Source organism: Furipterus horrens, unplaced genomic scaffold (assembly GCF_987537825.1).
Source record: "Furipterus horrens unplaced genomic scaffold, mFurHor1.1.pri manual_scaffold_3, whole genome shotgun sequence".
Lineage (NCBI taxonomy): Eukaryota > Metazoa > Chordata > Mammalia > Chiroptera > Furipteridae > Furipterus > Furipterus horrens.
Window position 1 is genome coordinate 208,989,204 of NW_028327173.1, and position 22,024 is coordinate 209,011,227.

Sequence of the window (22,024 nt, forward strand, 5' to 3'; positions counted from 1 at the left end):
GAGCCACACGGGGTTTCAAACGCAGGTTAGGATACAGTCACCGCCCCATGCACCTGGGTGGTCTGCTTTGTTGGGCATCAACCAGCAAGTAGTTCCTATTTCTCATGTTAATTTTGCTACAATTCGACAGGTTGCCTTTTGCACAACTTTACGAAGACTGGGGCCAACCTTGCAAACTTTTTTTTAATAGCCCCATTCATGCTCAGAGACTCCGTAAATGGAATTAGAAACCTCGGCTGGTGATGCGGGTGAGCAAGTCCGCCCTGACATCCCAGGACAGTGAAACATAGTCTCAGAATTTAGCCTCTGTGACTGCTGTTGAAAACAGTTGTGGATTATCTTTAATGTGGCCGCTGCTACACTAACACTCAACCCTGGTATTTAAAATTACCCTGTAGCTACCATTTATTAGCAAGGTGCTGGACTTCGCGATAGAGATTTGGGATATCTTAGCCCCTTTCACGTCTTCACAGCCCTGTGAGGGGGGTATGATGATGCCCATTTACAGATGAGGAAGCCGCCGCCAGCAGGCTGAGCAATGGGCCCCGGGCTGCACAGTTGCTAGCGAGAATCTGGGTGTGGCCCCCCAGCCCTGGCTGCGCATAAGGATGGGCTCCTTCTGCCGTCCACGTGGCTTTGCTCTGCACACCTCTGAGCAACGTGACTTAAATCAGCACTATTCAGATCAAATCAGGTAGTTAAGAAATGAATAACCAGATGACGAGAAAGGAGAGTTCGTTTCTGAAGGTTTGATTTGATTTGCAAATTACAGTAGGTCATATTCAGCACATAACTGTGTGAAATATGATGTTATGGTCCCTTCACAGACTTTATTAGATAGATACAACTAGCAAATTTTTAAAAACTTTAAGTTCTTTGCAGTGGATTAAATTCGTCGGCAGCCGTCCGTCTCGAGAGACGATGGTGTAGCTTCTTAAGAGTCTATCTGCACCGCCGAGAATGGCTGTGCAGTCCGACTCGGGAGTGACACGGTATCTGTCTTCTCCCGTGTTGAATCGACATCTTGCGATGACGCTGGAGTGTCCTCTCCAGTGAAGCTGAAGCTTCAGAGCCTGGGCAGGGTGATATGGAGGGTCTGCTGTTGCCCATGCAGCAGACCCCCCCCTCTCTTCGCAGCTGAAGGATCCAAGGGAAAGACGGAGTCAATACAGCTTGGCTTCAGGTGCGCCGCAGGAGTTGCCGGTGTTGACTACAACGTCAAACCGCCTTAGGGACTCCGGCTCCGGATTTTCTGTCGGGGTTTACTCCCTTAGCCTTTCCCCTGAAGAGGTATGCCGCAAGGCAGCGGAGGTTTTTTGGAGTCAGAGTTTTCCTTCTCTGATGTACCCTGACTGGAAGATCGAACCAGCGACACTTAGCTCGCAGGCCGACGCCCAATCCACTGAGCCAAACCAGCCAAGGGCCAAGTGGATTAAATTAATGTCTAGTTAACTGAGTACTTTATCCGGGTGACCACGATTAGCAATATTTCCCCCCTCGTTCACTGTGCCTCCTCCTTGTCTTTCTCTTTACACATCAGCTCGTGACCGAGGTGCCTGCTGCCTTCTCGTGGGGAGAACACACTGTGGTCTCTTCTGTTTTTCTCATTAATTGCCCTCCGCAGTTTACGTAGGGACTGATTTATAGAAAAGGCTGAGGAGGAATATTCACTTTTCAGAGGCTAAGAAAGATTGTTTTTAAACTTTGTATTATGAAAAGATTCAAATGTATATAAAGTAGAAAGAAAAATACCTCTTATTTTTTACCTGGTTTCATTATTTATCAACCCGTAGTCAGTTTTGTTTTCTTTGTTATTCCTCCTCACCCCCCCGCCCCCCCGTTCACTTCCCCTCACCCCAGCAGGGTTATTTTAAGGCAAATATCAGACATTGCATCATTTCATCTGTAAGGAGATCAGTGTGTATTTCTAAGATGTAAGGGTTCTCTTTTTAAAACTTCATAAAACCATTATTAAACTTAAAAGTGAACAATTACTTAATATCAAGTCAGCATTCAGATTTTCCCAGTTATCTAATAAGTGACTTTTTATAGCATCCTCACCGAAATATAATTCTATAACATAAAATTCAGTTCATTGGTTTTTAGGTTCACAGACTTGTACAGCCATCCTCACCATCTAATTTTAGAACATTTGTACCACCTCCAAAATTACCCCGCACCCATTAGTATTCATTTCCCCTTGCTCCCTCCCTGGCAACCACTAATTTCCTGTCTCTGTGGATTTAAGTATTCTGGAAATTTCTTAGAAATGGCATCATGCAACAGGAAGCCTTTTGCCACTGGCTTCTCTCACTTAGCATCATGTCTTCAAGGTTCATCCATGCCATAGCACGTGTCAGTACAGGGTTCACCCATGCCATAGCATGGGTCAGTACAGGGTTCACCCATGCCATAGCATGCATCAGTACAGGGTTCACCCATGCCATAGCATGGGTCAGTACAGGGTTCACCCATGCCATAGCACGTGTCAGTACAGGGTTCATCCATGCCATAGCATGGGTCAGTACAGGGTTCACCCATGCCATAGCATGGGTCAGTACAAGGTTCATCCATGCCATAGCATGGATTAGTACAGGGTTCACCCATGCCATAGCATGGATTAGTACAGGGTTCATCAACCTGAAATGGATGAAGTAGAGACAGAAGTAGAGGCGAGGTGAGGGTGGCATTTCTTCCTACCTGGAAGGAGGGCTCTGCCCTGGCAGAGAGCGGACGTGAGCAAGGAGGGCAGAGTGTGTGTGTGTGTGTGTGTGCACGCGCATAGCACTTCCTTCCTTTCTGACTCTACAGGGTGCTCCAGGCTCATCTTGTCTGTTCCCTGCCCGCGCCCTAGAATCTGCCATTTCCCCAGGGGGCCCCAGTTCCTTCTGTTGTGGAATGCTGTTGGAAACCAAGGCCTGGGCTCTGGGGGTCATTGCTTTAGGCTCTCTCAGCAGCCAGAGCTAGGAAACACGTGTGTGTGTGTACTCGCCTGTGCACACATACATGTCCATGATCTTGTTCCCGTCCCCTCCTCTGCCCCATCACCACCTGGTTCGTTGCAGCCTGCTCCGCGCCCGCCTGCCACCCCCTCTCCAGCAGCGAGAAGCCCCGGCCCCAGCTGTCTTCCACGTTCGGTTCCAGTGCGCACACGTGTTAGTTCAGAACTGCTCCGCATGCCCGCGGGGGCAGCTTTGCTAACAGACCGCGGCGCTGGGACCCTTCGCACTCCGACGGTCACTGCGCGTTCCCACGATGACTTGGGTCTGCGCCTCTCCTCTTCCCCCACCCATGAGGCTGTCATGGTGTTCGTAACAAGTCAGAGTCTTTGGTCGCAGTCTGCATTCCATCCTGGGGTTCCCGTACCTCCTCCTCGGTTCTCATTTGCACCCGTTCAAGTCCACTCTCCGTCCTGTAAGGGTCTGTGGGCTGTGACGGACGCGTCATGTGGCGTTCCACCACTCGTGTTCCGAGCAGCTTGCCACCCCACAGACCTCTGTGCTTTGCCAGTCAGCCCCTCTGCGCAACCCCTCCCGCCCTGACCTCACGCACCTGTGACCTGGTGTTTGCCTTTGATCAGATGTCACGTGAACGGGATCATACAGTGTGAAGCCCCTCAGACGGGCTCCTTTCACCGAGCGGAGTGGATATGGACTGGCCCAGGCTGCCGAGCGGATTGGCTCCTTTCCTTTTCTGCTGAGTCGTATTCCATTGTGCGAATACACCAGGGCTTTTTTCTTCACTCACTGCCTGAAGGACATCGTGGTCGCTTCCAGTTGCTGACAGTTATGAATAAAGCTGTTACACGTATTAAATGCAGGGTTTATGTAGACGGAGGTTTCCAGTCAGCGGGTAAATTCCTAGGGCCACTCAGTTGCTGGACTCTACGGTGAGACTAGATTCAGCGACTGCCCAGCTGTTTTCCAAAGCGGCTGCGATTTTGCGTTCCCACCCGCCATGGACGAGCGCCTGTTGCTCCACATCTGGCCAGAGACTGGTATTCCGTCTGCCTTTTGGATTTTAGCCACCCTAATAGGTGCATAGAGATATCTCATTATGGCTTTAATTTGCATTTCCCTAGTGACAAGAGATGCTGAGCATCCTTTCATATGCTCATTTGCCATCTGGGTATCTTCTTCGGTGAGGGTTCTGTTCAGGTCTTCTGCCTGTTCTTTTTTTCTTTTTTTTTTTTTTTTTAATTGGGCTGTTTGTTTTCTTACTGTTGAGTTTTTAGAGTTTAAAAAAAAAATGTTCTCTACAAATCCTTTATGAGCTCTGCGGTTTGCACGTATCTTCTCCTTGTCCATGACTTGTCTTTCACCGCCTTAATGATGTCTTTCCCAGAGCAAAACTGCTTATAACGTTAATGGAGTCCAGGCTATCAGTTTTTTCCGTCATCGATGTGCTTTTGGTGTTGTAGCTAAGAAGTCGTCACCAAACCCAAGGCCACACAGCTTTCTGCCATGTGTTCATCGGGAAGTTTTATAGTTTTGCATTTTACCCTCAGGTCTGTAGTCCGTTTCCAGTTAACGTCTGTGTAAGGTATGAGGCTGGTGTCTACGCTCCGTGTTCCGGCACCGCCTGTTAGAAGTCTCCACGGAGCTGACTTGGCGCCTCTGTCTGGTTCACCAGCACTGATGAACATCAGATTCCTTCTGCTTATCTTGAAGAGTTCCCTTGGCAAGCGGCAAGTTCTGACTTCCTTTTCTGCTCGTCCTACAGCCAGACCGCTGGTGCAGGCCTTGCCTTTAAGAAGCACCGTCAACAACGGCACTGTGTTACCAAAGAAGCCCAGCGGCTCCCTGCCGTCCCCCTCCGGGCCCAGGAAGGAACCTGCCGTGCCGGGGACCACCAAAAGGTAGGCACAGCTGCCTCGGGTGGGCTCTAAAAGCACGTCCGTCTCGGGGGTTAAAACAAGTGTTCCATTCCTCACGTGACACTTCGCCATGTCTCATCCGAGCTAACGCTTGTGAAAGTACAATATTTGGGGTGTCTCCACAGTTTCTTAATTTCCTTTTGGAGTTGTTGGTTTATAGAAAGGCATCTGATTTTTGTGTGTTGGTTTTTGTACCTGCAGCTTTGCTAAAATTGTTTATTAGCTTAACATTTTTTTGCGTGTGGGAATTTTTAGTGTTTTCTACATGTCAGATTATGTCACCTGCAAACAGAGATAACTTTACTTCTTCCTTTCTAATTTGGATGCCTTTTATTTCTTTTCCTTGTCTGATTGCACAGGTGGGACCTCCAGTGCTGTGTTGAGTGGTTGTGGTGCGAGTGGGTGTCCTTGCGTTGTCCTGTGCTCAGAGGAAAAGCCTTCAGTCATTCACTGTTGACCCTGGTGTGCGCTGTGGGCCTCTCATGCACCGCTTTTTATTACGGCGGCGTCCTTCTGTTTCTAGCTTGTTGACTATTTTTAACATGAAAAAAATGTTGAACTTTGTCAAGTGCTTTTTCTGCGTCAATCAAGACAAACCTTTGTTATTTATTCTTCATTCTGTTGATGTGGTATGTTACATCAACTGGTTTTCATCACGTTGAGTGATCCTTGCATTCCCGGTGTGAATCCCACTTGATCACAGTGTATATAGTTATTCTAATGTACTCTTCAGTTCAGTTTGGTCTTATTTTGTTGACAATTTTTGCATCAACATTCATCAGGGATATCAGTCTGTGTAGTTTTTCTTGTGTCTTTATCCGGTTTTGGTATCAGAGTAGAATGAGATTTGCAAGTGTTTCCCCCTTCAGTTCTTTGGAAGAGATTGAAGAGGATTGGTATTAATTCCTCTTTAAATGTTTGGTAGAATTCTCCAGTGATGCCCTCTGGTCCTGGGATTTTCTTTGTAGGGAGAGTTTTGATTACTGCTTCATTTTCTTTCCAATGATAAATGTACAGATTGAGGAGTTTATCCATTTTCTCTAGGTTATCAGTCTGTTGGCATATATTCATAGTAGTCTCTTATAATCCTTTCTATTTCTGACATCAGTTGTGATGTCCCCGCTCTTGTTTCTAATTTTAGTTGAGTCTTCGCTCTTTTTTTCTTAGTCTCACAGAGGATTTTTCAATTTTTTGATCTCTTTAAAAAATTATTGGTCTTGCTCATTTTTTTAAAATTGTTTTTCTGTTTTCTATTTCTGTTTATCTCTGTTGTACTTATTATCTCCTTACTTTTGCAAACTTTTGGTTTAGTTTGTTTTTTCTTTTTATAGTTCCATGATGAGTACAGTTAGGTTGTTGATGTGAAATCTTTTTTCTTTTTAATGTTTATGGCTGTGAATTTCCCCTTTTCCCCCTTAATATTTTGTTTACTCATTTTTAGAGAGAGGGAATAGGAGGGAAAAGAGAGGGAGAGAAACATAGATGTGAGAGAGGAACATCCGTCAGTTGCCTCTCACACACGCCCCGCCTGGGGACCGAACCTGCAGTCCCGGCCTGTGCCCCGACTGGGAGTTGAACTGGCAACCTTTCGCTTTGCAGGATGATACCCAACCAACTCAGCCCCACAGGTCAGGGCACATTTTCTAAATTCTCTAGTAATTTCTTCTTTGACCCATTGGTTGTTTAAAGTAAGTTGTTTAATTTTAAGACCGACTTTTAACGTAGCAGATAGTGAAAAAAAATGAGATTTCCTTTTTCCTTGAAGAAAATAGAATTTTATAATCCATGCCTCTTTATATATTGGGAACTTATATAAATAAAACTTTTCCAGGGGTGGGGGGTAAAAATGTGGGAAGGAACTGCCTAACTGTCCATTATAAATACATAGACTCTAGACTGGGTGTCCAAGAGTCTTGGTTTCTAGTGTCGTGTGTAGCGACTCCCTTATTTCTTTCCCTCAGTTTCTATGTGCTTCCATGGATGTGTGTTCTCATCCTTTTGAAAGTTGTAAACCTAGACAGTAGCATCTGATTGTTATTCTGTGTTTGTGAAGTTGCTATAGATCTCTCGTTGGGAGAGAATTTTGAAAACAGAAAGCAGCCGGGCATTGTAAATATTAAGATTAAAACAACTTCCAGGCACTTCCAATATGTGTCCAGCCATGTAGAAATTCTTCTGTGATCAGATGGGGCATCTGTGCTGTGTGGACGGATACGTGTTTGTTTTGCTTTCTCTGGGGGTTTTCAGCCTGGTGCTGAAGAACAAAATCCCCTTTGGAAACCGTCCAGGACCTGGTGGCTGAGCCTTGTGTTGCCAATTAAGACTTTGATTGGGGGCTGGAGTTGGACTCCTTCGGAGAAGCTTTGTTTCCATCCGTGAAAGGAAAAAAGGCAGACGTCGGGAAAGACTGTTGTAGGTCCCACCTTGCTCAGTGGGGGTGCCGACGCTGACGATAGAATGATGTCTCCACGGATTCAACGCAGAGACAACCACTCATTCTTTCCGTTCCTAAGTGGGGCTTTACAATAGGGCAGAGCTGGGAGAAGAGAGGTCAAGACAAGAACACTGGCACAAAAAGAGAGTGTTATTTTAAAATCGCTCTGCTCAGTGTGTGGGACAGGACGGTCGGCAACTCCTGCATCCAGGCAGGCAGCTGGCGGCCTTCGGAGAAGCAGTGGCCCGTGTTAGAAACACAGCTTTTGTAGTCGCGCCGAGGCTGGTGCGTGTCGCACACGACGTAGAGAACAGAACAACAAAATCTGCTTTCAGTTTTTTAAAAACGATTCTGTCTCATATTTTTATCATTGGGATCCATTGAAACGTCGGTGTTACCTTCGTGCTTTGAGTCCGTTCTCAGCAGCAGAACAGGGATGGGGATTCGCTGCTGTGAACAGGCTACCAAGTGGCACCACCTGTTCTCAGGACCGATGCCTGCTCCTCTTGGGCTCAGGTCGTCGGCTTCACGTGGCAGAAGAAAACAGCTTCTTTGGGTTTGTCAGATTCTCTAAGACCCCCAGCCTTCTCACAAAATCACTTGGTTTTTGCCACAGAGATACGTCTTTAGACAGTGAAAACTAAGATCATTTCTCAATTATTGAAGCACGTGCTCTCTGTCAGATTCAGCTCATCCCTCGTAGGACAATGGTGACTCCCCAGTGCTCGGCATGGTGCCCAGTACCTGGCTGATGCCTAGTAAATGTTTGTTGAACGGATAATTGTTTCAATCTAGTGTTAATCACCCCAGCTCCCACGACATTATCAGAAAATCTCTGGTCACGCATAATAGCTACCTGTCAGAGTTCTGCTTTTGCTACTGTAAAAACTTTAGAGTCATTCTGCCAAGTTTTGGAAAACCAACTCATGGTTCCAAGTCCCATACAAAAGAAAGATATGCTTATATCTTATTACGCTTAGAGTTATCAAACCCCAAGAAAAAAGACTGCCACTTGTTCCCGGTCACCAATTTCCATGGCAGGAATTTCATTCTGTCTAAAGTTTAGTTGACGTTGGCGAAAACCGTTGGATGCATGTAGAAGTGTAAACTGTAAAGAACTGTGACGTGGTCAGGACTTAGGTTTTCGGTTTGGGAGGGCAGTAGAGAGCGGACGGAAGGAGAAATGACGGTACCTGGCATTTCTACGCCAAAAGGCCTCTGCTCCCCTTCAGCACTAACAGGAAGTCTGTGATTGCCTGGCCTCCCTCACAAGCCAGCACTCCTGCAGCTTCCAGAATAAAGCGTGTTCTTCTTCCCTTGCTGCCCAGAGGGGACAGGACTCCTTTGAGAGTCCCGCTGGTTATCTAAGGGAGCTCCTCCTGGTGAGGGACAGTGTTACGCCCTCAGCCTGCCCACGTCTCGTCTTCAGGCTTTATTTTCTGTCCTTCACTCTGGGTCCTAGGAAATCGTCTTCCATTCATAAGAGTTCTTGGCTCTCAGAAGGAAACATCCTGTTTTTTTCTACGTATGTGACAATGTCAGATTTTTAAAAAAAACTTTACATGTCAATGCAAATGTGTGAATGGCAGGTATCATGAAAGAGCTGTGATGGGTTACACCCAGGTATGTGTATGCAAACCGCGGGGTGTTTGCATTTCCGCGTGTGGGGCCATTCCCGCGTGTGTGGCTGCACTCAGGTTTATGCTGCTTTGTTTCCCTGCCGCGTATACGTGGATTAAACAGTCTGTGCGTCTTCTCGGTGCTGGCGGACTAAGTAGATCCACAACCTTGGGGTGGGGGTGGGGCACTCAGCTCTCCTCCGTGGCCCCAGCTGCCCCCAGTAGCCTCACCTCCCCGTGCCCCCCATTCATCACGTCTCAGGTCATGTCACTGTATTAATTGTTGACATTTGTGGATTCTTAGAAGTTCAACAGGTCCTCAGAATTCTTGTGCTGGGGTGTCTCATAGATTGTAGCTGGGCCTCCTAGCGAGTGGCTTGATGCCTGAATTTGTTCCCTCATCTGTAAAATGGGGTCATGATCCTTTTCAGGGGCTTTGTGAGTTTAAGTTCAGTGACCGACGTGAGAGGCAGCGTCCTTGGTCACGTTTGGTGTGGCTGCCGCTGTGGCTTCCATCCCTAACCCTCCCTGTTAGCCCTTCCAGCCCCCAGACTGACCGTTGGTTGCCTGACAGTTGGGGTTTCAGCTCTTTCCAGCTGCTTTCTACCGTCTCTATTTATTTATTTTCCCTAGCACCTTCCGTGTCACCGAATATTTGAGCCAGCAGGGACCTTAGGGGCCATCCCCACCTTTTCCACTTTGCAAACAGAGAGTCTGTCTGTGACAGGGACCAGGAGCAGAAATAGGGAACTCATATTTGCCAAACAGCTGTTTTCCTGGGTTTTTCAGGTCATTTCATCCAACTGCAAGGTTGAATTTTTTTTTTTTTTTTTCAATTTTTGAATGAGGAAGCTGACACTAGGTTTTGAGAACTGGTCCAAGGTCCCCCAGAGGATCAGTAGTGCCACCAGGACTTGCAAGGCTTCAGTTTGTCCTTCTGCCTCTTAAAGGGGCCGTCCACACCACAACAACAAGCACCTGAAGGACGTGAAGTTCAAGGGCGTGGAGCTCCACCACGGACTTGACCAGCTACCTACAATACCCCAGGACTCTATTCGCTTTCACTTTTTATTGAATTTATTGGGGAGACATTGCTTAATAAAATGGTTAGGTCTCAGGTGTACAAGTCTATAACACATCATCTGTATGTTGAATTGTGTGTTCACGAAGGCTCCTTCCACCCCCGGTTTATCCCCTTTTTACCCTCTTCTGCCTTCCCCGCAGCCTCTCCCCCACCACAGTCTTTCAACTGCTGTGAACTTGCCGTGAACTTGCCGTGAACTCCCACAGGGACACGGCAGAGGCTGCCCAGGGGCCGGGGCCTCAGAGCCTAGAATGGATGATTGGCAGAGGATGACCCGCTAGTTACATGAGCTTGGTGTTTCTGGTCATTGGAAGGTTTTGGACTTTAAGCACAAAGATTTCTGTGATTTTAAGACATCAGTCCCAAATCTCAGAAATGTCATGTTCTCCTAAAATCTGTAATTTCCTTGTCCCCAAATTGACTGTTCCCAAAATTCACATTTGACATTAAGGCGCACCCATGCTGATCCCAGCTGGGAGGTTCCGGGGCGGTAAATTGGGAGCTTTCTCGGTCACCAGCAGGACTGTGTGGGAAGTGTATTCAAACCCACACGGCTCTGGTCATTTTATTTATGTTTGCTCATGCAGAGAGGGAGCTGGTTTTCAAAGGCCAATACACTGTGCGCTTTTTAAACACATGCTAAGAGGTTATTTACTGAAGGGTGGAATTTGCAAAGGAGGAAGGACTGCACATGGGCCCGAAGGAAGGACTAGACTGAGCAGGAGCCAAGAATAAAGGCAGAGAGTGGGTGATGGCCGCTGAGGAGGAGCCGCCTGGGAGGTGGCGGAGGCTTCGCTAGGTCTGACCTATAATTATGGAAGCGAGGACACTGCGTGGCCTTGCTGCCCCTCCCCCCCGCCCTGGAGCCCCCTCCCCCTCCCCCCCCAGCACCCGGCACACCAACCAGTCCGGCCGCATTTCTCTGTCTCAGCTGCCACCCTCCTCCCTCGTTCCTTCCTTCCCTGTCCCCCTAGGCGTCTCTCCTACCTCACGCTCCCGTGACAGTTTCCCATCCTCACGTGGCGGTTCCCTCCACGCCTGTGTTTTGGGGACCACCAGCTGTGTGGTTCCTGCCCGGGGCCCCCGCCTGGGTGGCAGGCTTGCATTATCATCCCCCCACACACACACCTCCGTGTGTGCCATACAAGCCCCCTCCCCATGTCTGCGCCTCTTCCTGCAGCCCCGGCCCAGCCCCGCACCAGCGCCCACCCCGCCTTCCTCCCGCCTTCCTCCTTCTAGAGCCGGGGCTCAATTAAGTGCCTCGGGTCCCTTCATGTGAGGAGTACTGAGCGAGCTTCTGTACCACGAAGTGCACAAGAATGACAAATGAGACAAGATCTCAACAAACGTATGGCCCACGATGAAAATTTTTAAACTTTGCAGGGATACTGATAACACAGTTACGGGCTCAGGAGCAGAGGGGTCAGCCTGCGCCCCCGCACGGCCCTGCGAGTTCCCCGTGTGTGGGGGCGCTTCCCCGCCATGTAATCACAACACACTCAAGCCTCTTACGTCTCCCAGAAAGTCAATCTTCAGGGAGCCTTCCCCAGACATTTCCCCCCTCCCGGTGTCCAGCCACTGACTCCGCAGAGGGACTGGGCCGGGGCGGGTGTGCCTTGGGCCAGCTGGTAGTGTAGGTTCTTGGCTTCATGCAGGAAAGATTTCACAACACGAGCCCAGGACATTTTGAATGTACATTTATTAAAGTTGGAGACAGGGGCACAAAGGAAAGGCTTCGGACGGAAGCAGCGGCAGGGAAGAGCCTAGGCAGTGCTCCCTAGAAGCATCACAGGAAGGAAGGGAGCCCCGCGGGGCTGTGTGCACTCACTGAGAAGCCAAGTCACAGGGACAGAAGCGGCCATGGCGGGGCTGCTGCCAGCTCACTGAAGGTCAGAGGAAAGGGGGCCTGCTGCTCCCCTGCCTGCAATCTCGTGGGGACCCTTAGTGTGTGGGAGAAGGAGAGTTCATGCCCTAGACAGAAAGGGGTAAGAAAGGCGAGCCTGTGGCTGGGGGCCTTTATCTTAAGGGTCTTACCTGTTCTCTAAAGACCGAACTCCTAGGGGAGGGTCCCCACGGAATACGCATCAGCTTTCCAGGTGGGCCCTTTAATATGCTGACTGCCAGAAGGGGTACAGAGAGGGACCAGGGTCGCTTCCCTTCAGCGCTGCCTCTGTCTTGGATTTTTGGGTCTTAATTGTTGTTGTTGTTGTTATTTATTTCCCTGACTTTCTCCGCCCTTGGGTTTGGCCGGCACTGGTTGGTGCCTGTTATCTGTCTCCCCGACCAGCTGCTGCCTCTCTGGTCAGGGAAGCCAGGAGTGAACCATTTGCTCCCAGTGTCCTTCGTCAGAGAAGATAAGATCTTATGATGTACTGGCTGGCTGCACCGGACTCAGATTATTCGGGCCATTTGTCTCACCGTCTGTCTCAGTTTCCCTTCTCCCACTCGTCAGACGGTCCCCTGACGTCTACCTGTCCTGCCCGAGCCCTAGTCCTCTGGTTGTACAGAAGGCGCTGAGCCCTGACACGGGCAGGCAGCTCACACAGGTGGGCTGTTTTGTCGTCAGCTGTGGCATGTGGTGTCCTGTTTGTGTTCGTCCCACATGTGCCTTCGGGCCAGAGCTGTTCAGTTTCAGCACCACTGACACTCAGGGCTGGAGCCTTCTTTGCTGTGAGGCTGTCCTGGGTGTTGAGCAACATCCCCGGCCTCTGTCCACTGGCTGCCAGCAGTAGCCCTCTCCCCTAGCTGTGACAACCAAAAATGTCTCCAGACATTGCCACATGTCCCCTCGGGGGCAGGGTCGCCCCCGGTTGAGCACACTGGTCTACTCTAAAGCCTGCTAAGGGCAGGATTGTTTCCCGCTGAGCCCTGGGGTGCTCTCACATGGCAGTGCTGGGGCTCTGACCTTTCAGCTTCCTTTCAGTTTCCTCCGTGACGTTGACCTGTGCTAATCACCAGTTACAAGAGCCGTGAGAGAGGCATTGAGTCCAAGTGGCATTCTGATAAGTGTTTTGATCTCTGTAGTTAGCACGTGAGAACCAATCTGTCTTTTAGAGATTTTTTATTTTAGAGAGACGGGAAGGGTGGGAGAAAGAGAGGGAGAGAAACATACGTGTGCAAGAGATGCATGGATCAGTTGCCTCTTGCTCGCCCCCAACTGGGGACCTGGCCTGCAATCCAGGCACATGCCCTGACTGGGAATCGAACTGGGGACCTTTCGGTTCACAGGGCGGCACTCAACCCACAGAGCCACACCAGCCAGGGCCGGTCTGTCTTTTAAAGATGAACGTGGAAATATGACACTCAGTGTATATATTTTTATACTCAGCCATAAAATAAAAGCACTCTGTTAAGGATCGCCTTGCCATTCGCATCTCATTCCAGCACCATCAAAAGGGCCAGCTCCTCGGAACGCGTGTCTCCCGGCGGCCGCAGGGAAAGCTACGGGGATTCCAAGGGCAACCGGAACCGCACGGGGTCCACCAGCAGCTCTTCCAGCGGCAAAAAGAACAGCGAAAGGTACAGGCCCCGAGTCCGCGGTCCCCACTGGCCACGTGCTTGGCCCCCTCTTTCCCGCGGAGACGAGTCCGAGACCCCTGACATGCGCACAGGCTCGGGCTCCCGCGGCCGCCGGGCCTCTGCGGAGGTGTCAGCGGGGTGACCGGACGCCGGCTGGGGCAGCTGCTGTCCCAGGAGAAAACGACCACGTGACCACCCCCCCCCCCCCCCCCCCGGCCCTGCTGCGCAGCCAGGCCAGCTCCGGAGCGTTTGCTCAGCTCCAGCCAGGGGACCTGGGGGGCCGCTCTGGGTGTGCGCGCGGGCGCTTGTGTTGTGGCGCATTCTGCGGCCCTTCGAGCGCCGGTTTCAGCGGGCGGCTGAAGTTTGGGAGAGTGGCTTCTCGGGGTGGGTGAGAAGTTGCGCTTCGATGGTTTGTGGGAAGCTGTTTTTAACTCTGAGCTGACGCCGGAGGTAGGAACCATTTTCTCACTGGGTTGTGAGACGCACTTACTCCTAACTTAGGATTTTGGTTTTTTGAGGTTACTGTAGGGCGGGTTATGGCAAATATCTATGAAATTCCCAGGAGCACTTTATGAGTGAAAGCTAATGTTTGGCATTTTAATTGCTTTTCATGATTAAGAATGTATTGTGCCTCTGGGATCGGTTTCTCTGTGTCTGTTACACCTGGTGTCCTTACTCTGTCTTTTTAAACTCTGTGCTTTAATCTTATTCTGTGTTGAGCAAGGCTTAGGGAGGAATTTCGTCGTTACAGGCTAAGCTCTTTTTTTTCTTCTTCTTCTTCTTTCAAATGTTCATGTAAGGAAAAGGCTTAGTCATCAAGCGAGCAGCTCCAACCCACAGGCTGTAAAATTTCCAAGTTTGTAAATCCTCTGGGTCCCAGTTCTGTAAAGGAAGCTTAAATGAGTTTTCAATTTTATTCCTAAAAGTTCTTTTGTAGAAAAGAAGCAAGCTCTTCTCATGTCTATATCAGTTCAAGTCCACGGTCGATTAGCAGGCTCTCAAAAGCCACTGAGTTGGGTTCTGTCTTCTGGTGTAGACTGTTAGTGCTTCTTATCAGGAGATTATGCTAATTGGGTGATAATACCCTGGAAATCAGGCTGAGTGCTTACAATGGCAACAGAGAGTGAGTCCAGGGGGCACGCAGTGTGGCCTTTGGGCGCCTCTGAATTCAGAGTGAGCTTGCAAGGTGACCCGAGGTGTCTGGATCTTGGCAGCTCTCAACAGCTTGGCCCCTTCTCTGCACATCTGCATTTTATTAAGAATTCCCAAAAGGAATCTGTATTGTGCAAACTCCAGATCTGTTTTATCTTTTAAATCCTATGGCTTTGGTAAATGTGCTGGGTAAATATTTCCGTAAAAGATATTGACAAAGAGGTTTGTTTAAAAAATAAATACCACAGTAGGAAATTTTGATTTGGAAATAATGAGGGCCTGAGTAAACTTACTAATCATTTTCTCAAAAATAATTTAAGCAACTGGACACATCCATTTAAAAATAAATTCTTTGTCCCGTTAGAATAGTAGAGGTCAGCATAGCTCTGAACTGGCTGTGCACATACCTAAGGAGACTCAGGGGGAAAGCTCCTGCCTGCTCTCAGGGCGCAGCTGGGGACCAGACATCTTCGGGGTCCAGAGGAGGACCAGCAGCGCTGACTCAGACAGGAAGCAGCAGCAGCAAGGAAGCAGGAAAGGTCACGATGGTGACTCAGCCCCGCCTGGCCCCTTCCCTCCATCCTTGCTCCCCATCCCCCATGAGCGCCCCCTCTAGGCACTGTGGCAGAGCTTCAGGCTCGCCGGCTGGCACCCCGTCTCCATCTCCAGGAGGCCCGCGCTGTTATGGTTACATGGTGAGGCCGCCCGGGGCGAGGCTTCCGAACTTCCGCCCTTCACTTCCCTCATTTGTAAGGCGAGGCTGTTAGGTGACATCTGAAGCGATTAGTCTTTTTTCTAGTCTGACACGCACTAAATTGCATCCACATAAGTGACAGTCCTGTGACGTCCACCCAGGTTTTGGCAAAATCTGAAAGTGGTTAGGTGGAAATGAAGTATTGTCTGTGAGTCCTCACAGTTCCCACGCTGGTGAATGTCACGTCAGGATGAGCTGGTCTGCGTTCAGTGGAAGACATCAGTCAGAGAAAGACAAATACCGTGTGACCCCACTTATACGTGGGATCTAAAAACCAAACAAATGAATAAGCAGAACAAAACAGAACCAGACCCACAGAGAGAACATGCCTCTCGTTTCAGGGGGGATGGGTGAAATGGAAAAAAGAAAGAAGGAACCAAGGTACTTTGGCTCTGGGCTTAGGATGCCAGTCCTAAAAGCCAGGCTTTGGGGGGGGGGGGGGTGCAGTGAAACAAAACAGGTCCCAAAGAAAGGCTCACAACACAGACGGGCTCTGACCTGGTCATCAGCCCTGTGGCAGCTGGAAGTCTGCGTAAGCTTAAAGAAGAAAAAGGATGAGCCGGTCTGCGGGTGGCGTGAGAAGCAGGAAGCCGGATAGAGAGCTTGTGAGTGAGGGGGCCACTGGGGAGGGGGGAGCGCGGGGGCTGCCCTGGTGGTGTCACTCATGCTGCGCCCGTCCCCACTCACCTGCTGGGAAGCTCCCCGTCCCCGCGCACCACGTGCAGACCGGCTGTGAGCGCCCACGACACTTTGGCGAAAATGAGAAAAAGGCTCCTCTTACTTGAGAAAAACAGTTCCCCACCAACCTGCGTATTTCTCAGTAACAGTAACTGCCGTAGAACAAAGCCAGGCCATGTAGACCGTACGGCTCTAACTGTTGAACCTAAAATAACAGTGTGAAATCTCAGATTTAACATTTTCTAAGATGTAATTCCCTTTAAAATCCTTACGTTTGGCTTTCCTACAAACAGTGTTATTTATAAAAGTGCCAATCTTCTTCCTTCTGTACCTCACTTTCTCTGGAAATGGTCACTGGCTTTGACAGCCTTTCACGTGGCATGTAGACTTTTGTCTTAGAATGCGTAACATTTCACAATACTTGGCAGGTAATAAGCCACAAAATAAACAGCACTTAATCTTTGCGCTGACAAAAACTTCCAGAAAAACAAAAGAAATATATGGCAATGTAATATATATTTTACATATTATTGATGGCAAATAAATATTAACAATTATATAGTGCTTCGTATTATAATGAAGTACTTACTAATCTAAATGGGGAATTGACAGTAACATTTTTGATGAACTACCTGGACCATCTAATGTAGCCAGGATACTAATCCAGTAGGATTTTTTTTTAATTTAAAAAAGTGTTCTATTTCAGACAGAAAAAGTTACGATTTAGAATGCATAATTTATGCTGGCTGTTAGACTGATACACTGTTTCAATTATAAAACTGGTTCCCCCTTTGTACTTCAGCCGGGAATGAGATGTATCAACTTAAAAAACAAACAAACTTTGTTTCCATCAAGAAGTTGTTCTAATGAGCTGATTTAGCAACAATGTTTCAACCATCTGCTAGAAACATTGTTGTAACGAACATATAAACTGCCTTTCTTCCGAGTCAACATAATTTGAAAAAAACTTCAACATAGTAACGAGGATGCCTGCCGTTAGACGTGGGCCCTCAGATGCCCTCTGGCCCTGAACAGCACGCAGCACGCACACGCAGACCGGCCATTCTGCCCAGACTTAAAGGCCCGGGCCCCCCGAGTGGACGCGCTGAGCTCCAGCCTCCCTAAAGCTCTGGCATTCGGTGAAAGAGCCTCTTGAACGGCACCCGGAGGCCCTCGGGGGTGTTTCTTTTCCTTTGGCAGCGTCGCCACGGGGCAGTCTCTCCATCTTACTCCTCAGCTGAGGGCGCAAGGCCCCCGCTGGGCCCCGAGGTCACGCCTGTCCGGCACCAGCTCTCACCTGTCCCCTGCAAGGTTTTTTCTTTTTCTTATTCCTGAAGGAAACTTATTTACTACACACGTAACATGTGTTTTAGGAAACCCAGATGTACAAAAAAGGAGGAAATGGAAATCACCTATAATCTCAGAGAACTCACAGCTAACATTTTATTACATTTCCATCTGGTTTTGTTTCTAGGGCGTAGTGTGTAATTTTAACATAAATTATACTCCTCTGCATTATGTTTTGTAACCCTCTTTTTCATTTACTCTGTGACCATGTCTTTGTGTCAGTAAATATACTCTTCCAGCGTTATTTTAGATGTAGATCATCGTAATTCTAGGCAAATGCACTGTAATTTGGTGTTCAATTGCCAACAAGGTTTTTCTAATAGTCTGACCAGCCCACCATCTAGAATAATGCCTGGCACATAGTAGGTGCTCAGTAAACATTTGTTGAGTGAATCTTTTTCACCCCAATCAATATAACAAAAAAAAGATTAAACCAATTGAGTGATGTAGCCGTAACCAAGTGTTACTCCCAGCTCAGCCACTTCTTGCTGTGTGACTGGGACAGGTTACTTGCTGTCTTGGGGGTTTTCCTCAGTGACAGTAAAGACAGTCCCTGCCTCCTAGGGTTGTTGCAGGGATTAAATGAGAACATGTACGTGGAGCTTGCCTACTGTTGGCACTCGGGAAATGGCAGCTGCCGTGATTACTTTCTCTCTCCCAAAGTGCTAGAGCTGATGTGTGCACCCTTAGCTGGCTCTATCCCCCAGTCTTGAAGTCCCTCTCCTCTTTGGGACATTTCAGAGTCTTCCAGCTCCTGTTTCTGCCCTCACCCCAGCTGGAGAAGAGAGAAATCGGGAGTTCTGGACATTTGTGTCATCTTGCTGGTTCCATTCTGCAGCACTGCCTAACTTACTGAGGACCTACTGTGTGCACAAACACAGTGCAAGGCTTGGTGGTGAAGTGAAAGGATTTGCACACAAGGGTTCGCTCTCCCAGCAAATGTTAATGACCTGTGCCATGGAAAAGGGCTGATTTTCTTCATTTCCAAAGAACTCAACGCAAAGCAGTGAGGAAAAAAGCCAACAACTCAGAAAATGGGTAAAGGGTTTGATCAGGTAATTCAATGAGAAATACAAATACCAATTAACTAATGAAGATGATCAAACTGCATCTTAAAAAAATGCAAACCTAAATAAGAAGATAGCATATTTAGAAAAAAAAATCTTATTATAAAATAAAGCATAGATATACAAAATATGAACAAATGTAGAGCTTAATGACTTATTAGACACTTTCTAAGTGGAGACTTTTTCCTTTCTCTTGAGTGACATATGTATGTATCTGGGAGTTTGCGGGGGAGGGTGGTTGGATGTGCCTGGAGAAACTCCAGCTTATCTGACTTCAGGGCCCAGCTGGGGATGCCCTTCCCCCGGGGGGCTGCCCAGGCCGTCTGGGCTGAGTCGGGTGCCGGTCAGGTGGCTCTGGATCTGCCCTTTCACTTGGTCTGGAACCGGAGTTCCTTCCCTGTCCTTGCCCCCCCACCCCCACCCCTGGCCCTCCCTGAGCTCCAGGAGGGAGAAGCTGCTGCTCTCGTTATTCTTTGCACCTCTGGCACTTCGCACAGGGCCTGGCTCCCAGTAACTGCTCAGTAAATACTCATCGAGTGAGTGAGAGGATATTATCCATTTAATTTAAAACCATTTAAGAAGTGTGTAGACAGTACCACCTATCGGTGGATGATTATAACACTACATTTTAGATTCCGAAACATTGCCCTGGAAATTAAATGATTCAAATTAGGCCTCTGCCCCCACCCCCACCCCCTCACTGGAGAGGTTGTTTCAATCTTCAGGCCTGGGGTCATTCATCCTTTAATAAAGGTTAAGATAATAAGAGCTGGTGTTCTTTCTGTTGCTTCAGTTGTGAGGCTGTTAGGTGAAGAGCCCAGAAATACACACAGACTCTTGTCAGGGAAATTAGGAGGGAGAGGGAAGTCACATGAATTGGGCACTTTGTCACATGTTGTAGTTGATTCTGCCAGAGCCCCGCACCCTCAGGGGTTTCGTCCCCACGTAGTTTCCGTAGCTGAAGACGCCTACGGCTCATGAGACTGAGGCCCTTGCCCGAATGGTGTGCAGGCAGCCAGCGACCACCCGCGCTCCTCCCGCCATGCTGAGCCGGAAGTATTGGCCAGAAACAGCTACGGAGCAACTGTCTGTTTCCCAAATAAACTCTCCAGTGACTTCTAAACATTTTAAGTAGGTGTTTCCTAAACGACCCTGTTTCTAGTAAGAAGCTGCTTGGGGCAACTTACATAAAGAACCTTCACTGACTTTTCATATAGCATTTTGACTTTTCTTCAAGTGAAATCCTTTTCAAAAGGAGTCACGGAATGTACGCCGAGGGCTGAAGTTTTTACAGATGACTAAGACACTGGGAATTAAGATGTTTTATTTTACAGTGGCCTCCTGCTAGCTTGATCCTTATCGGTTGTTTTCAGAAGCAAGTATCTCTGCTCAGACAGCATTCCGCCCGCATGAGCTCTGCTCTAAATCCCTGTCGCATGAGTTGCCCATGTGTCTGACCCGTCGTGGGCAGGACCGGGCCCCGGAGCCCCGTTTCAGGAACTTGGGGCATGTTAGGTAATGGATATAAAGGTGCTGTGGAGTCCCCCACAGAGGAGGAGGGCAGTGAACGCTTGGGGAGTCAGGGTCTGGACATGTCATAAGCACCCAGCCTGCAGAGCCGCACGTGTGTGTTTCATCAGATGAGAAGAAGACCAGCAGTTCGTCCCTGGGCCTGAGGTCCACAGTGAGCATTTGCCGGGACTTGTTGGTGCGTGACCCGGATGGCCGCAGCTGCTTCGCGGGTGTGAGAGGGGGAGCTTTTCCTCGGCCCAGCTGCTGCCTCCAGTCCCAGCCACTGGTCCGGGGAAGGCTCTGGGCGGCCTGCCACCCCCGTGAGCCCCCAGCCCCTGCTCAGCGCTTGCAGGAGGCTTGGGAGAGCCTCCTGACCCCCAGCTCAGGGAGCGTCGTACGCCAGGCCCCTCCTGCCAAAACACGGCAGTGAAAACCGCCCCGGACCGCAGCACCGCTCACATCGCGGATACTGGCTGCAGCCTGGTGTCCGGGCAGCCCAGAGAAGAGCGTCGGTCTGCTGGAGGGGAGATCCTTCCTCCCGTGTGGGCTCGCTCCTCGCAGCAGGGTGGCGATACCTGCATCGGCTGACAGGGACGGCCGGAGTCTCCGCGGGCCCCAGGACTTATTCTCCTGCCCACACGGAGCCGCACCCTGGCTGCCGGGGTGTCAGGTCACCCACTCAGTCTTCCCATTGAGCTCCCACTAAGGAACGAGTCATCGGAGACAAATCATGTAACTCCTTGAGAGGCCATCTCCCAGGTGAATCCACAGCCCACGCACGTTTCCCAGGGTGCTGGGTATGCAGGGCCCACTCTCAACTCTGCTGATGGCAAGTCCCAGAGAGGACATGTGCCCCGGGCACGGCTCCAGTTCACTGATTGTGACTGGAGGCCACAGTGTCTCTGACGTTGGGTCATTGTTATCCTCGCACGTCCCGTGGGTTTGCCCTTCTCTCCGTGGCTGGGAAGACTCACTGCCGTGTTGCAGGTCTGCATTTGCGGGACTGGCACGCACGCGTGGGACCGCCTTTTCCCAGGCGCCCTTGGTGCATTGGCAGGGATACCTGCTAAAGTAAACATAGTACTTTCTTCTATAAACATGTAACTTTCTAAAATAATGCAGCATAGCAGTGGTATGTTATAAAGACAATAGACAAAAACGACGCAGAGTTTGGGGCGAGTCTCGGGAAAGGTGAGCACTTGAGCTGCCTGGCACCTCTCAGGGCAGCTTCAGGGGTCACACGCAGGCCTCCCTTTGCGACCCTCAGTGGAGACCTTCCGCTCCTCCTCTTCCACCGCCTCAGCACCGCAAGTCCACGGCCGCCACGTGTTGGCGGTCAGGTCCCCCTGCGGGTTTCTCTTTCTAAGGGGAACGTAAGCCATAGTGGCCCGTTTCGTGCCCCAGGACAGGCACTGGGTGGCTCCTTTCTGGGTTCGTGGCTTTGCGTCTTTCTCCTTCTGTGATCAGAGGGGGAAACGATGGAAAGAACAGCTTCTGGTCCTCGATCCCCGGCCCGGCGTCCCCGGCGGCGCGTTTCTGCGGCGCGTGCTTTGCGGCCTCCTGTTTTAGCTTTCCTCCTGTGCCCTCGCCCTGCCTGCAAATCTAATGGCCCAGGGACTTTGGAGAGACGGCCTGCGCTCCCGCTTAGAAAATCGCACGCGTGTCGCTCCCCCATGACGATGAGAACAAGCCAGGTAGTTACAAAATCCTAGCTGTTTTAAACCGGCCGAGTAATGTGATGAACTGAGTCCCAAAGGTGACAAGCCCGCCTGAAGGGGACCAGGCCCAAGGCTGCCGCTGTCTCCAGCCCTCTGGCTGGGGGCACAGGAGAGCGGCCGAGAGCGCGGAGGGTCGGGGAAAGCTGGCATGGGCCTTCCTGGGGCCCCGGGCACACCAGGCAGCCAGGTCTCTGCTGAGAGGCAGCCCCTGTCCCCACTGGCAGGGACAGCGGGGCGGAGGTCCCCAGGACTCCAGACCTCACC

At 49.8% G+C, this 22,024-nt stretch overlaps 1 protein-coding gene across 5 annotated transcripts in view; it reads left to right on the forward strand.

Moving 5' to 3' along the window:
• EML1 (EMAP like 1) overlaps positions 1 to 22,024 on the forward strand; it is a 139,459-nt gene that overhangs the window by 86,332 nt on the left and 31,103 nt on the right. For 3 of the 5 annotated variants that reach the window (XM_090271384.1, XM_090271383.1, XM_090271385.1), the window contains exons 3-4: positions 4,723 to 4,858; positions 13,398 to 13,532. In XM_090271384.1, coding sequence (XP_090127510.1) covers positions 4,723 to 4,858; positions 13,398 to 13,532 — 271 coding nt within the window. The remainder of the gene's footprint in view (positions 1 to 4,722; positions 4,859 to 13,397; positions 13,533 to 22,024) is intronic. The other 2 variants (XM_090271386.1, XM_090271387.1) reach the window with 1 other exon arrangement.